The following is a 12,997-nucleotide window of genomic DNA, read 5'->3' as shown; positions in this document are numbered from 1 at the left end:
AGAAGAAAAGAGAAATTTTGGAACAAAGTAAGTGGTAAAATCTCAGGGAGAAGCTAAAGGGAAGGGCCCTGGCAGGGAGTGAGCACGTGGGGCTGGGCACTCACCGGATGGCTTTCAGGCTTCGTTCAATGGCCTCTGGGGGGATCAGGCTGGAGGCCGCATAGTGGATCTTGTGGGGCAGGCAGAAGCTCACCTCCAGCCAGCTGTTGATGTGAAGCCGAACCACGCCCGACGTGCACAGGCTGCAGAGAGTGTGCACTGTTACCCATTCACATAAACTTTCTAACCATGCACACAGATCAGAAAACACCCTGCTCAATGGTGCTGATTCCCCTGCTGCTTAGGGGAAACTGCAGGTGGAGACCCGGGCAGGAGAGCATCTCTTAAGATCACGTTATATTGATCCATACAAAGCCCCTCTCTCATTTATTTTCTTTAATTCCTACCCCCCATTTCTATTCCCCGTCTTCCTATGTGCAACCTTCCTAATATGTTTGATATGCATCTTTTTGTTTGTATGTATTTTTAGAAAATGTTTATTGTTTTGTGTGCAAAAAAAATTAATAATAAAACTGGCATGTCTTCAGGAAAAAAAAAAGGAAAAAAAATAAATCTATTTTCATACCACAAAAAAAGAAAAAAAAAGATCTCATTATGTTTAAGAAAAGAAAATATGGGGGCCAGACACGGTGGCTCATGCCTGTAATCCCAGCACTTTGGGAGGCCAAGGCGGGTGGATCACGAGGTCAGCAGTTTGAGACCAGCCTGGCCAACATAGTGAAACCCCGTCTCTACTAAAAATACAAAAATTAGCCAGGCGTGGTGGCACGCACCTGTAGTCCCAGCTACTCGGGAGGCGGAGGCAGGAGAATCACTTGAACCCAGGAGGCGGAGGTTGCAGTGAGCCGACATCACGCCACTGCACTCCAGCCTGGGCAACAAGGCAAGACTCTGTCTCAAAAAAAAAGAAGAAGAAGAAGAAAGAAAAAAAGAAACGTATTTCTAGCTAGCCCTGGAATCTGTAGTCCAACCAGACTGCCAGGGCTTGAGAGAAGCCGTACCCTGTCCTGGAGACTCAGTGCACTAGAGGCACTCTAACTCAGGCCCCTGCCCGTCCAGACCCCTGGCAGACACCCAACACCCAGAGTACATCCTCCCTGTGAATGGGCCTGCCCTGCACACCTTATGAAGACCCAGTCACAGGTGCATGTCCAGGCAGAACAGTGGCTGTCTCAGAGGGAGAGGAGGGCAGGGAAGGAATGCCAAGTCCCCCCAGAGTGTTCCAGTGGTGAGAAGCACACAGGGCCCACCTCCCTGCACTCTGCAGATGCCCATAGCACCCCAGTTGCAGTGCGTGTGGATACCAAGTGGTCACCACAAGCCAACCGTCCTAGTCAGCCCCAACACTTCACTACAATGGAAAACCTTTCACTCCACATTCTATCAGTAACGGCAACTTGGTTCTTTAGGGTCCCAAAGCTTGCTCAGGCCAAACATAGCAACACCAACCCAGATTCCTTATTTCTTTCACAATCCACTTTAAACCATCAGCAAATCCCATCTGCTCCACCTGCAGGAATGTCCAAAATCCAGGCCTTTTCAGCACCACCAGGCCCAAGCCACCCAGAGCCCTGGCTCCTCTGCCTACCCCTCCCCACACTCCCACCTGGGCAATCCCAGCCATGGGCCTGCAACACCCACGTTCCTGTGACCTCACTTCCTGTGCCCAGTCACTCAGGTCCAGCTGTGCTCAGGGCCCTGGCATTTGCCCTTGCCCACAAACTCTCTGCAGACACCCCAAGGCTCCTTTACTCCATCGGTCTCCACTCAAGTGTCACATTCTCAGTGAAGCATCCCTGACCCCAGCCCCACTGGCACTCCAACCCCTGACCTGCTGCCTAATGCTGTCTCCCCAACCAGAACTCACTACTGAGGAGGGGGGCTTGTGGGTTTCATTCTTTGCTCTCTACACATTGTACAATGTGTCAGGCACATAGGCACAGAGCTGCATTTCCTGAATGAAGCCAAGGACACACCGCCCTCCCTGCGTGCACCGTCTTTCCCAGGAAGCCCTCCGTGTGTGCACCGTCTTTCCCAGGAAGCCCTCCGTGCGTGCACCGTCTTTCCCAGGAAGCCCTGCGTGCGTGCACCGTCTTTCCCGGGAAGCCCTCCCCTGCATGCACCGTCTTTCCCAGGAAGCCCTCCCCTGCATGCACCGTCTTTCCCAGGAAGCCCTCCGAGCGTGCACCGTCTTTCCCAGGAATCCCTCCCCGCGTGCACCATCTTTCCCAGGAAGCCCTCCGTGTGTGCCCCGTCTTTCCCAGGAAGCCCTGCGTGTGTGCACCGTCTTTCCCAGGAAGCCCTCCGTGTGTGCCCCGTCTTTCCCAGGAAGCCCTCCGTGTGTGCACCGTCTTTCCCAGGAAGCCCTCCGTGTGTGCCCGTCTTTCCCAGGAAGCCCTCCGTGTGTGCCCCGTCTTTCCCAGGAAGCCCTCCGTGTGTGCACCGTCTTTCCCAGGAAGCCCTCCGTGTGTGCCCCGTCTTTCCCAGGAAGCCCTCCGTGTGTGCCCCGTCTTTCCTAGGAAGCCCTCCGTGTGTGCACCGTCTTTCCTAGGAAGCCCTCCGTGTGTGCCCCGTCTTTCCCAGGAAGCCCTCCGTGTGTGCACCGTCTTTCCCAGGAAGCCCTCCGTGTGTGCGCCGTCTTTCCCAGGAAGCCCTCCGTGTGTGCCCCGTCTTTCCTAGGAAGCCCTCCGTGTGTGCACCGTCTTTCCTAGGAAGCCCTGCCCCAACAAAAGGCTCTATAGTGGGGATGCAGCCCACGTCATCCCCTGGGGGAACCACACAAAACAAGGAAGGAGTTGTTTTCACCAGGAGCTTCTAAAACTCCCTGATGGAGAAGCCAGGGCCCCACCCGACTCCGCCGCTCACCACAAAGCACCCTTGCCTTAAATAAGAACCAACAGCACTTGTTCTGTGATACAGAGGAGCTGCAACTGCTCAAGCAAAGCTGTCTGCAGCTGGCCTCCACCGCATCCCCGGGGGCTCCAGGCAACAGGGGTGGGATCTCCACCTACTCACTGGCCACTCGAAGTGGCCGGCACCTTCCTTGTGTCCTGCACAGGGAACACAGCCTGTAAAGCCTAACAATGACACCAGTTCTAAAATAGGAGCAAAACACTCAAGTTCTTCTCCAAACTGCCCATTTCTACAGCACCTCCCCGCATCATGTTTCCTCTGTTCACTGCCCCACCGCCCAGGAGAGCAGCCAACTAGTGCTTTTCCCATCACCCCCTGACCCTATTCTGCTATTCTCAGCTCCCAGTTGGCAGGACAGGCCAACACACCCACATCCGGCTAAGTCCGGGAGGCTTGGCCAGACTTCTGGCTGCCCCAGGCCAGAAGGTACAAACGGCCCCTCTGACGTCTCTCAGGACACGTCAATATGGGGTGCTGAGAGAACACCACAGCCCCAAGGTCCCAGAGGAGGGCAGCAGTCTCAGCTTCTTCCAGAACTGCATGCTAACCAAGTATGTCAGAGCAGAGAGAGGCTCCCAGAATCTTACCTCTCTTTGGTCAGGGTCTTTGCAGGGTGAAAAACTCCTATCACACCCTAAGAAATGTCCCAGTCTCTAAGGAATTAAAGATCACACTAGGAGAGATTTGTCCGGGGGATCCAGGTGACTCAACTTGAGTAAGCAGTAGTTAGGATCTTGGCATCCGTATGCGACAGGGAAGAAAGGGCAAGCGAGAGGTGGCCCCATGCACTGTGCTGTCACCATCTGGGTCAGAAAGGAGGGCCACTGGAAATAAAAGGTCTCTTTTTTTTTTTCTTTTTTATGAGACGGGATCTCACTGTTGCTCAGGCTGGAGTGCAGTGGCGCCATCTCCGCTCACTGCAGCCTCGATCTCCCGGGCTCAAGACAACCTCCCAAGTAACTGGGACTACAGACATGCAACATCACGCCTGGGTGACTTTTTTTTTTAGAGACGGGGTCTCACTATGTTGCCCAGGCTGGTCTCAAACTCCTGGGCTCAAGCAATCCCCCCACCTTGGCTTTTTAAAGTTCTAGGATTACAAGCGTGAGCCACCGCACCCACCCAAGGCCTTTCTGTTTCTGTCCTATTTAGGATGCAGCTCAAAGTGGCTGTTGGGACACCACAGAATCAGAATACGGAGGCTCCTATTGTTTCAAATGCGGCTGTCTTTGCTCCCTCTAGGAGCACAGTGAGGCCTTACGACATGTGCCGTGGCTCCCAGCACCAGTTTAGGCACTTGAAGTGCAACAAGGAAGAACGCAACTTGGCTGCTCTGCACGCTGGGGGCTTCACTCAGCGGCATGTAGACACACACATAGTTGGCCGGGCGCGGTGGCTCACGCCTGTAATCCCAAAACCTGGGAGGCCGAGGCAGGCCGATCACTTGAGGTCAGGAGTTCGAGCCCAGCCTGGCCAACATGGTGAAACCCTGTCTCTACTAAAAATACAAAAATTAGGCCGGGTGCTGTGGGTCACACCTGTAATCCCAGCACTGTGGGAGGCCAAGGCGGGTGGATCACCTGAGGTCAGGAGTTTGAGACCAGACTGACCAACAGGGAAAAACCCCGTCTCTACTAAAAGTACAAAGTTAGCCAGGCGTGGTGGCACATGCCTGTAATCCCAGCTACTTGGGAGGCTGAGGCAGGAAAATCGCTTGAACCCGGGAGGTGGAGGCAGAGGTGAGGTTGCAGTGAGCTGAGATCGTGCCATTGCACTCCAGCCTAGGCAACAAGAGTGAAACTCCATCTCAAAAAAAAAAAAAAAAAAAAAAAATACAAAATTAGCCGGATGTGGTGACAGGCACCTGTAATCACAGCTACTTGGGAGGCTGAGGCAGGAGAATCACTTCAACCCAGGAGGTGGAGGCTGCAGTGAGCTGAGATCACGCCATTGCACTCCAGCCTGGGTGACAGAGCAAGACCCTGTCTCAAAAAAACCTGAAATTAAAATTTTTAAAAAAGACACATTGGCCAGGCACGGTGGCTCACGCCTGTAATCCCAGCACTTTAGGATGCCGAGGCGGGCGGATCACCCGAGGTTGGGAGCTTGAGACCAGTGTGACTAACATGGAGAAACCCCGTCTCTACTAAAAATACAAAATTAGCCGGGCACAGTGGCGCATGCCTGTAATCCCAGCTACTCAGGAGGCTGAGGCAGGAAAATAGCTTGAACCCGGGAGGCGGAGGTTGCAGTGGAGCCAAGATCGTGCCATTGCACTCCAGCCTGGGTAACAAAAGTGAAACTCCACCTCAAAAAAAAAAAAAAGGTAATCAATTAGCCGAGGGGGTCCGGGTGGCAGACGGCACCCTGATACAATCCGGCCCGCCCAGCTACTTGGGAGGCTGAGGGCAGGGAGAATGGCGACCACTTCTGAACGAACCCCAGGGAGGCGGCAGGAGTTGCCAGGTGGAGTCGAGATCGCGCCATTGCGCTCCAGCCTGGGTGACAGAGCGAGACCCTGTCTCAAAAAAAATTGAAATTAAAGTTTAAAAAAAAAGACACATAATTGTAATCAAATTGTATGGAGCATTAGAAACTGGAGAGAATTACAGGAAAAGGAACAGGGGCTTGGAACACACCTCATGGAAAGCCAGGAACAAGTTCCAGCTATGGGTATGGAGAAATGAGGGCAGGAGGCCGAACACATTAAGGTTCTTCTAGTGACTTCCTAGCTTGATCACCTCTGCTGCCCTCACCACGTCAGCTGTCCCTGGAGCCGCAGTCATACGGTCTGGTCTGTACACTGGCATGGGGCCCTCTCCTCTGGCAGAGACATGCCATGTTGGTTCCTCTAATTTCCATGTGGACTTTACTCCATTTTCCCAAGCATCAGCTCACCCACCTGCTGCTTTCTCCCTCAGAGCACTCTGCACTGAGGCTGGTGCTTCTTTATGAACTCACCCAGCTCCCTAGAGCGGTGACAAGTGCTGCCACCTGGAGTGCCCCAAAGGCCACGGCAGACCTGGGCAAATTCCCTGAACATGTCAGAGGGATGACTGCACTGGAAATGTGCCAGCCCAACCTCTAGCCTGTAAATCCCCCACAGCAAGAGGGTAAGCCAGGAGCTGCACTGAAGTCTGTTAAGAAGAGGGAAGAGAAAGGTTTGTCCCTGTTTTTAAGTCTGCAGCTTTAAGACAAGAGCCCTTAGCACAAGTAGGGTTTGGGCCCTGAAAGTTTTCCTGCCGAGCTTGCACTTCTATCTGCAAGGTGTTTAATGGTCGGAAAACACTCTGGAGGAAAACACTGTCCTCCTCAAGGCTTATCCAGCCCCTCACAGAGTTCTGGGCCAGCCAAGAGGGCCCAGCCCAGTCTGTGACAGGAGATAGGTGCCCCAGCCAAAGCCCTGCATCCTGACAATGACTATGCAAAAGGGAACGGCTGGCTTCAAACACACTCTCGCCGTTCATCTCGAAGACAGAAATGTGCACAAGCTTAGTCTAGTCCCCTCAGCTTTTAGCATCTGAGAAAGCATCCATTCCTAACCTTAGAACTAGACAGGACCTGTGAAGCTATCCCACAAACCTCTGCATCCTCTGGTCTCAAGGATGGGCCTGGCTTCCTACTCTAAGTAGTGGGATGCTGCATAACCCAAAAGATCTATGTGGGTTCCAAACAGCCTACCTTGAAATTTCAAACGAAAGTTTATATATAGGTGCATTTTTATGGAAATGGGGACTACAACTCTCAGGATATTCACAGAGCGTCCATGGACCAACCCTGCTCTCAACAGTTTGCAGTGCAAGGCTCTGCACCAAGTACCACCTACCCAGCCAGACCCTGGACATCACTCTCCACCACAGGTCCTGTTAACTCGGAGAGCCATTCAGCAAATCACTTCTTCACACTCCATGGAATCTACACTGCTGTTATTCCCACCCACACATTCCGTCGACCCCTAGTGGAGGAGCTGTGCTCCTCCACAGGCTGAGTGTAGGGGCTGTGTTGCAGAAAGTGAAGAGACATCCCTGCCCTCCTGGGAGACACAACGCAATGGTCATATGAATGAGTTACATGCTATCACTGAGGGCCACTGGGATCCACAGGGAGACACAAGTGCTAGGTCTGCCACAAGTGTTGGGGTGGCCTCCTGAGCGATTCACATTCCCAGCCTATATTCACAGATGTTAGGTCCTGCAGGACAGGGCCACCAGCCTATTCAGCCACACCATAACGCTAGCTTTAATTAAAATAACTGGGGACCGGACGTGGTGGCTCACGCCTGTAGTCCTAGCACTTTGGGAGGCTGAGGTGGGCAGATCATGAGGTCAGGAGTTCAAGACCAGCCTGGTTAACATGGTGAAACTCCATCTCTACTAAAAATACAAAAATTAGCCGGGCGTGGTGGCAGGCGCCGTAATCCTAGCTGCTCGTGAGGCTGAGGCAGGAGAATCGCTTAAGCCCAGGAGACGGAGGTTACAGTGAACTGAGATCGTGCCATTGCACTCCAGCCTGGGTGACAAAGCAAGACTCCATCTCAAATAAATAAATAAATAAATAAAATAGCAACTGGGGGCCGGGCGTGGTGGCTCATGCCTATAATCCCAGCACTTTGGGAAGCTAAGGCGGGTAGATTGCTTAAGTCCAGGAATTCAAGATCAGCCAGGGCAACATGGCAAAATCCCATTTCCACAAAAAAAAATACAAAACCTAATCAGGCGTGGTGTCGTGTGCCTGATTAGTCCCAGCTACTCGGGAGGCTGAGATGGGAGGATCACCTGAGCCTGGGAGACAGATGTTGCAGTGAGCCAAGACTGTGCTCCAGCCTGGCAACAGAGACCCTGTCTTAAATTAAAAAAAAAAAAAAGAACCAGGAACAATTCCTTTGAAAAATCCCACCCCAATCTCCAACCTCATTAATCTCACAGCTTCTGGTCTTTCAGTTCTGTTCTGAGATTCCCCCAGATCTGGCAGTAAGTCACCATCAGGAGAAAGGGTGCTGTGTGTCCTAGGTCACCTGATCAGCAATGGAAACTCAGTCTCCTCTTCTCAGTGCAGAAGAGTGAGCAGCAGCAGACCAGACCCTCAAGGCCAACCATGGACCTGATGGGATGAGGACAGAGGAGAGGCCACAGCCCAGAGGCGCTCCTGGGTGGCTGCAGAGCCATGCCAGCGCCAGACAAGGATGGGGTACAGGGAGGATACTACTGCCTGGACTCCTGCCAGAGAAACATAGCTCCCAGCATCCCTGGGGCAAGCTCCAGGACCCAAGACTGTTAGGGTGGGAGTTTGGATGGAGGAAATGTGATCCTGGGCACTAACAAACAGAATGCGTAGGTCAGGAAAGAATGCTACGTGCTCAACAACAGCTTAGGAGCCTTTTTCACCAAAACTCAGATTCCTGTCCTCCTTCAATATCCACTAGGTGGCGCTGGGTCGCCTCAAGTTCTGAGCTACTCCGCAGCCTGCAAATCACACAACAGGCAGTCCAAGGTTTTGTCTCCTTTCAACTTCCCAGCACAATTCAAACCTAAGAAATCATAGTCCATTCTTCCTTTAGAAATATAAAGTCAATGCGCCGGGCACGGTGGCTCATGCCTGTAATCCCAGCACTCTGGGAGGCCGAGCCGGGCGGATCTACAAGGTCAGGAGTTCAAGACCAGCTTGGCCAATATGGTGAAACCCCATCTCTACTAAAAATACAAAAATTAGCCGGGCGTGGTGGTGTGCGCCTGTAGTCCCAGCTACTCGGGAGGCTGAGGCAGAAGAATGCACTCCAGCCTGGGAGACAGAGGGATATTCTGTCTCAAAAAAAAAAAAGAAAAAGAAAAAAAAATATAAAGTCAATGGTTTGGTTTTTATTTAAACAGATTTTTAAGAGACAGGGTCTCACCATGTTGCTGGGGCTGGAGTACAGTGGCTATTCAGACACCAGCCTAGAGCACTACAAGCTCAAACTCCTGGGCTCAAGTGATCCCCCAACCTTGGCCTCGCCTGTGAGATGGGACTACAGGAGCACACCACCAACCAGCTTGGTTTTTATTTTAATTCCAAGTTAGCCTGATTTTTGCTTGTAATCTAATCCGAGTTGAGGCATACACTCAGAATAAGGGAACAATTTCCAAGGAAGAGACTGGATACCAGGCAATTCAAAACCAGAGGGTAGTAATTCTCTCAACACAGAGAAAACCTTAGTGTGATAACAATGAATAAAAGACAGGGTCAGACTATATGACCACAAAGGTCCCATTCTCCAACACAGAAGGGGCCAGAAAACAAAGCAATCACCTGGCAAAGGCTGATGTTCTCTCACACCTGGGGAGGCTCAGTCCCCAGGGTCACCAAGAGACAAACAAATGCTAGTTGCAACTTATATCACAAAAGACAAATCACTCTCCTATATTTAAGGACTTATATTTCCCAATAGAAGAATGAACAAGGGATCTGAGCAGCAAGCTCACAGAAAAGACAAGTGGTTCAAACATGTGAAGAGATGCATCAATGCATTACAATAAAGCTACACAGAGATCCCATTCCCCACCTATTATACTGGTTAAGATCCACAATTTCACGAGACTCGATGTTGGCAAAGCTTGGGGGAAGAGGCATCTCGTGTGTTGCTGGTGCGAGTGTAGGCAGAGGTACAAACCCCTGAGAAGGAAACACAACATTACAAATGCCATTTTCCCCATTAGTAATGCCTTTAGGAATTTATCTTATAGATACAGAGGCGCACATATAAAATAACACAGGTAAATGGTTAGCACTGGAAGGCTGGAACAAACTCAATGGTAGGGGCAGTTGCAGCTCACTAGGCAGCCAAAAAAAGAATTAAAAAGTATTTTTTAAATTTTATTTATTTTACTTTTTTTTAAATTTTTATTATTATTATTATTTTTGGGACGAAGTCTAGCTCTGTCACCCAGGCTAGAGTGCAGTGGCGCAATCTCAGCTCACTGCAACCTCTGCCTCCCAGGTTTAAGCGATTCTTCTGCCTCAGCCTCCTGAGTAGCTGGGACTACAGGCATGCACCACCACGCCCGGCTAATTTTTTGTATTTTTAGTAGAGATGGGGTTTCACCATGTTACCCAGGCTGGTCTCGAACTCCTGACCTCGTGATCCACCCCCCCTCGGCCTGGCAAAGTGCTGGGATCACAGGTGTGAGCCACCACGCCCAGCCTTTTTTTTTATTTTTGATATGCGGTCTGGCTCTGTTGCTGGGGCCAGAGTACAATGGTACAACCATGGATCACCGTAATCTTGATTTCCTAGGCTTAAGTGACCCTCCCACCTCAGCCTCCAGAGTAGCTGAGACTACGCTTGTGCCACCACACTCAGATATTTTAAAAAAATTTTTTGTAGAAATGGGATCTCACATTGTTGTTCAGGCTGATCTTGCACTTCTGACCTCAAGAAATCCGCCCCTCAGCCTCCCAAAGTGCTGGGATTACAGGCATGAGTCACCACGCCCGGCCTGCCTGTCCACATTTAATAAAGGTGATGGTCAGCCAATATAATCAGAACAACTGTGAGGGTTTTTTTTTGTTTTTTTTTTTTTGAGACTGAGTCTCACTCTGTCACCCAGGCTGGAGTGCAGTGGTATGATCTCGGCTCACTGCAAGCTCCGCCTCCCGGGTTCACGCCATTCTCCTGCCTCAGCCTCTCCGAGTAGCTGGGACTACAGGCGCCGCCACCACGCCTGGCTAATTTTTTTGTATTTTTAGTAGAAATGGGGTTTCACCGTGGTCTCGATCTCCTGAGCTCGTGATCCGCCCGCCTCAGCCTCCCAAAGTGCTGGGATTACAAGGGTGAGCCACCGTGCCCGGCCGACTGTGAGGTTTTCATGGTATCCTCAAGGCTTGTTGGCCTCACACAGTCAGTGTCACAAACCCCAACTCTGTCTCAGAGTAAGGAGGAGACAGCTGGCCTCAGCTCCACCCACTGAGCCTCAATTTCCTCATGAGTGACTGGAGTCAGTGACACCCACCTAGTGAAGGTGGGCCCAGAACTTGGTATTGCATCATGCTTAGTAAAATGTCATTTTGCATCTGTTTGATTTAAAAACACTTTCAGACTCTCATGTATAACTTCAGGCTCGTTTTCTGTTTTAAGAGGAGTCTGGAGATGATAGTTCCAGCAGAGTGCATGCTACTCAGCAAAGGGGCTGGCATTTAAAACACAGCCACTGGCCAGGCACAGCGGCTCACACCAGTAATCCCAACACTTTGGGAGGCCAAGGTGGGTGGATCACCTGAAGTCGGGAGTTTGAGACCAGCCTGACCAACACGCAGAAACCCTGTCTCTACTAAAAATACAAAATTAGCCGGGTGTGGTGGCACATGTCTGTAATCCCAGCTACTCGGGAGGCTGAGGCAGGAGATTCGCCTGACCCCAGGAGGCGGAGGTTGCTGTGAGCCGAGATCGCGCCATTGCACTCTAGCCTGGGCAACAAGAGCAAAACTCCGTCTCAAAAAAAATAAATAAATAGAAACAGAAATAAAAAATAAACAAAAAAAACAGCCACCAAGGTCACTTCTTTCAAGAGCAGCCACATGACCATTCCTTCCCAGTCCTCTCCAGCCCTACCCTCAGGGAACTCAGATGCTCACACCCCAGGAGAACAGCGGTCATTACCAGGGAGCCCTACCTGTTGACGCTGCTCCTCAGGCCCAGGCAGGCTGGCCCATAAGAAGGAGGTTAATAAGCACACCCACCTGTCTTACCTGTCGTAAGCTTCCTTGAGGTCCCTGGCCAGCTTGCACTTGGGCAGGATGTGATGGAATGGGGACTGAGGACCTTCATTTCCTACAAGAATCACAACACAAGATTTACAGCTCCTGGGTTCAAGCGATTCTCCTGCCTCAGCCTCCCAAGTAGCTGGGATTACAGGCGGCCGCCACCATGTCTGGCTAATTTTTTTGTATTTTTAGTAGAGACAGGTATTCACCATGTTGGCCAGGCTGGTCTCGAGCTCCTGTCCTCAAGTAATCTGCCCACCTTGGCCTCCCAAACTGCTGGGATTATAAGCATGAGCCACCATGCCTGGCCTGGACCTGCTAATTTTAAAATTTTTTGTAGAGATAGAGTCTCTCTATGTGGCCCAGGCTAGTCTCAAACTCCTGGGATCAAGTGATCCTCCCGCCTCGGCCTCCCAAAGTGCTGGGATTACAGGTGTGAGCCACCATGTCCAGCCAAAAAGTCTTTTATTCATCCTTTTTCATAAATTTCTAAACATATATATATAGACTTAAAATAAATTTTTTTTTACTTCCTGTGATAAAGTCACACACTCTAAAAAGATAATGTTTAAAAAAACAAAACTTTTGGATTGTTATTATCACAATTATAATTAGTATATAATTGGCCAAAACAGAAACATACTATAAATTTTGACAGGTAGCCAGGCGCAGTGGCTCATGCCTGTAATCCCAGCACTTTGGGAGGCTGAGGCAGGCGGATCACGAGGTCAGGAGATCAAGACCATCCTGGCTAACACGGTGAAAACCCCATCCCTACTAAAAATACAAAAAATTAGCCGGGCGTGGTGGTGGGCGCCTGTAATCCCAGCTACTTGGGAGGCTGAGGCAGGAGAATGGCGTGAACCCAGGAGGCAGAGCTTGCAGTGAGCAGAGATCACACCACTGCACTCCAGCCTGGGTGACAGAGAGAGACTCTGTCTCAAAAAAAAATAAAAATAAAATAAATTTTGACAGGTAATTGTCAAATATATAAACTTTTTCTTTTTTTGTTTGTTTGCTTGTTTTTTTGAGACAGGGTCTCACTCTGTCACCCTTGCTGGAGTGCAGCGGTGCAATCTCAGCTGACTGCAACCTCCACCTCCCAGGGCTCAGGTGATTCTCCCACCTGAGCATCCCGAGTAGCAGGAACTACGGGCACATATGACCATGCCCGGCTAATTTCTGGGTTTTTTTGGTAGAGGCAGATTTCACCACGTTGCCTACACTGATCCTGAATTCCTGAGCTCAAGGAGTCTACCCTCCTCGGCCTCCCTAAATGCTGGGATTA

General features: G+C 50.8%; 1 protein-coding gene across 6 annotated transcripts in view; it reads right to left on the bottom strand.

The window, feature by feature from the left end:
* The window catches only part of NPRL3 (NPR3 like, GATOR1 complex subunit), a 61,742-nt gene that overhangs the window by 19,801 nt on the left and 28,944 nt on the right, over positions 1 to 12,997 (bottom strand). For all 6 annotated transcript variants that reach the window (XR_004026803.1, XM_030798980.1, XM_030798981.1 and 3 more), the window contains 2 exons: positions 11,695 to 11,776; positions 105 to 242 (listed from right to left, as the gene is read on the bottom strand). Coding sequence is in view for 5 of the 6 variants with exons in the window: in XM_030798980.1 (XP_030654840.1) it covers positions 105 to 242; positions 11,695 to 11,776 (220 nt within the window). In the remaining variant the exon portion in view is untranslated. The remainder of the gene's footprint in view (positions 1 to 104; positions 243 to 11,694; positions 11,777 to 12,997) is intronic.

Source organism: Nomascus leucogenys, chromosome 18 (assembly GCF_006542625.1).
Source record: "Nomascus leucogenys isolate Asia chromosome 18, Asia_NLE_v1, whole genome shotgun sequence".
Lineage (NCBI taxonomy): Eukaryota > Metazoa > Chordata > Mammalia > Primates > Hylobatidae > Nomascus > Nomascus leucogenys.
Note: the sequence above shows the minus strand (reverse complement) of the source record. Positions and strands in the feature narration are given on the sequence as shown.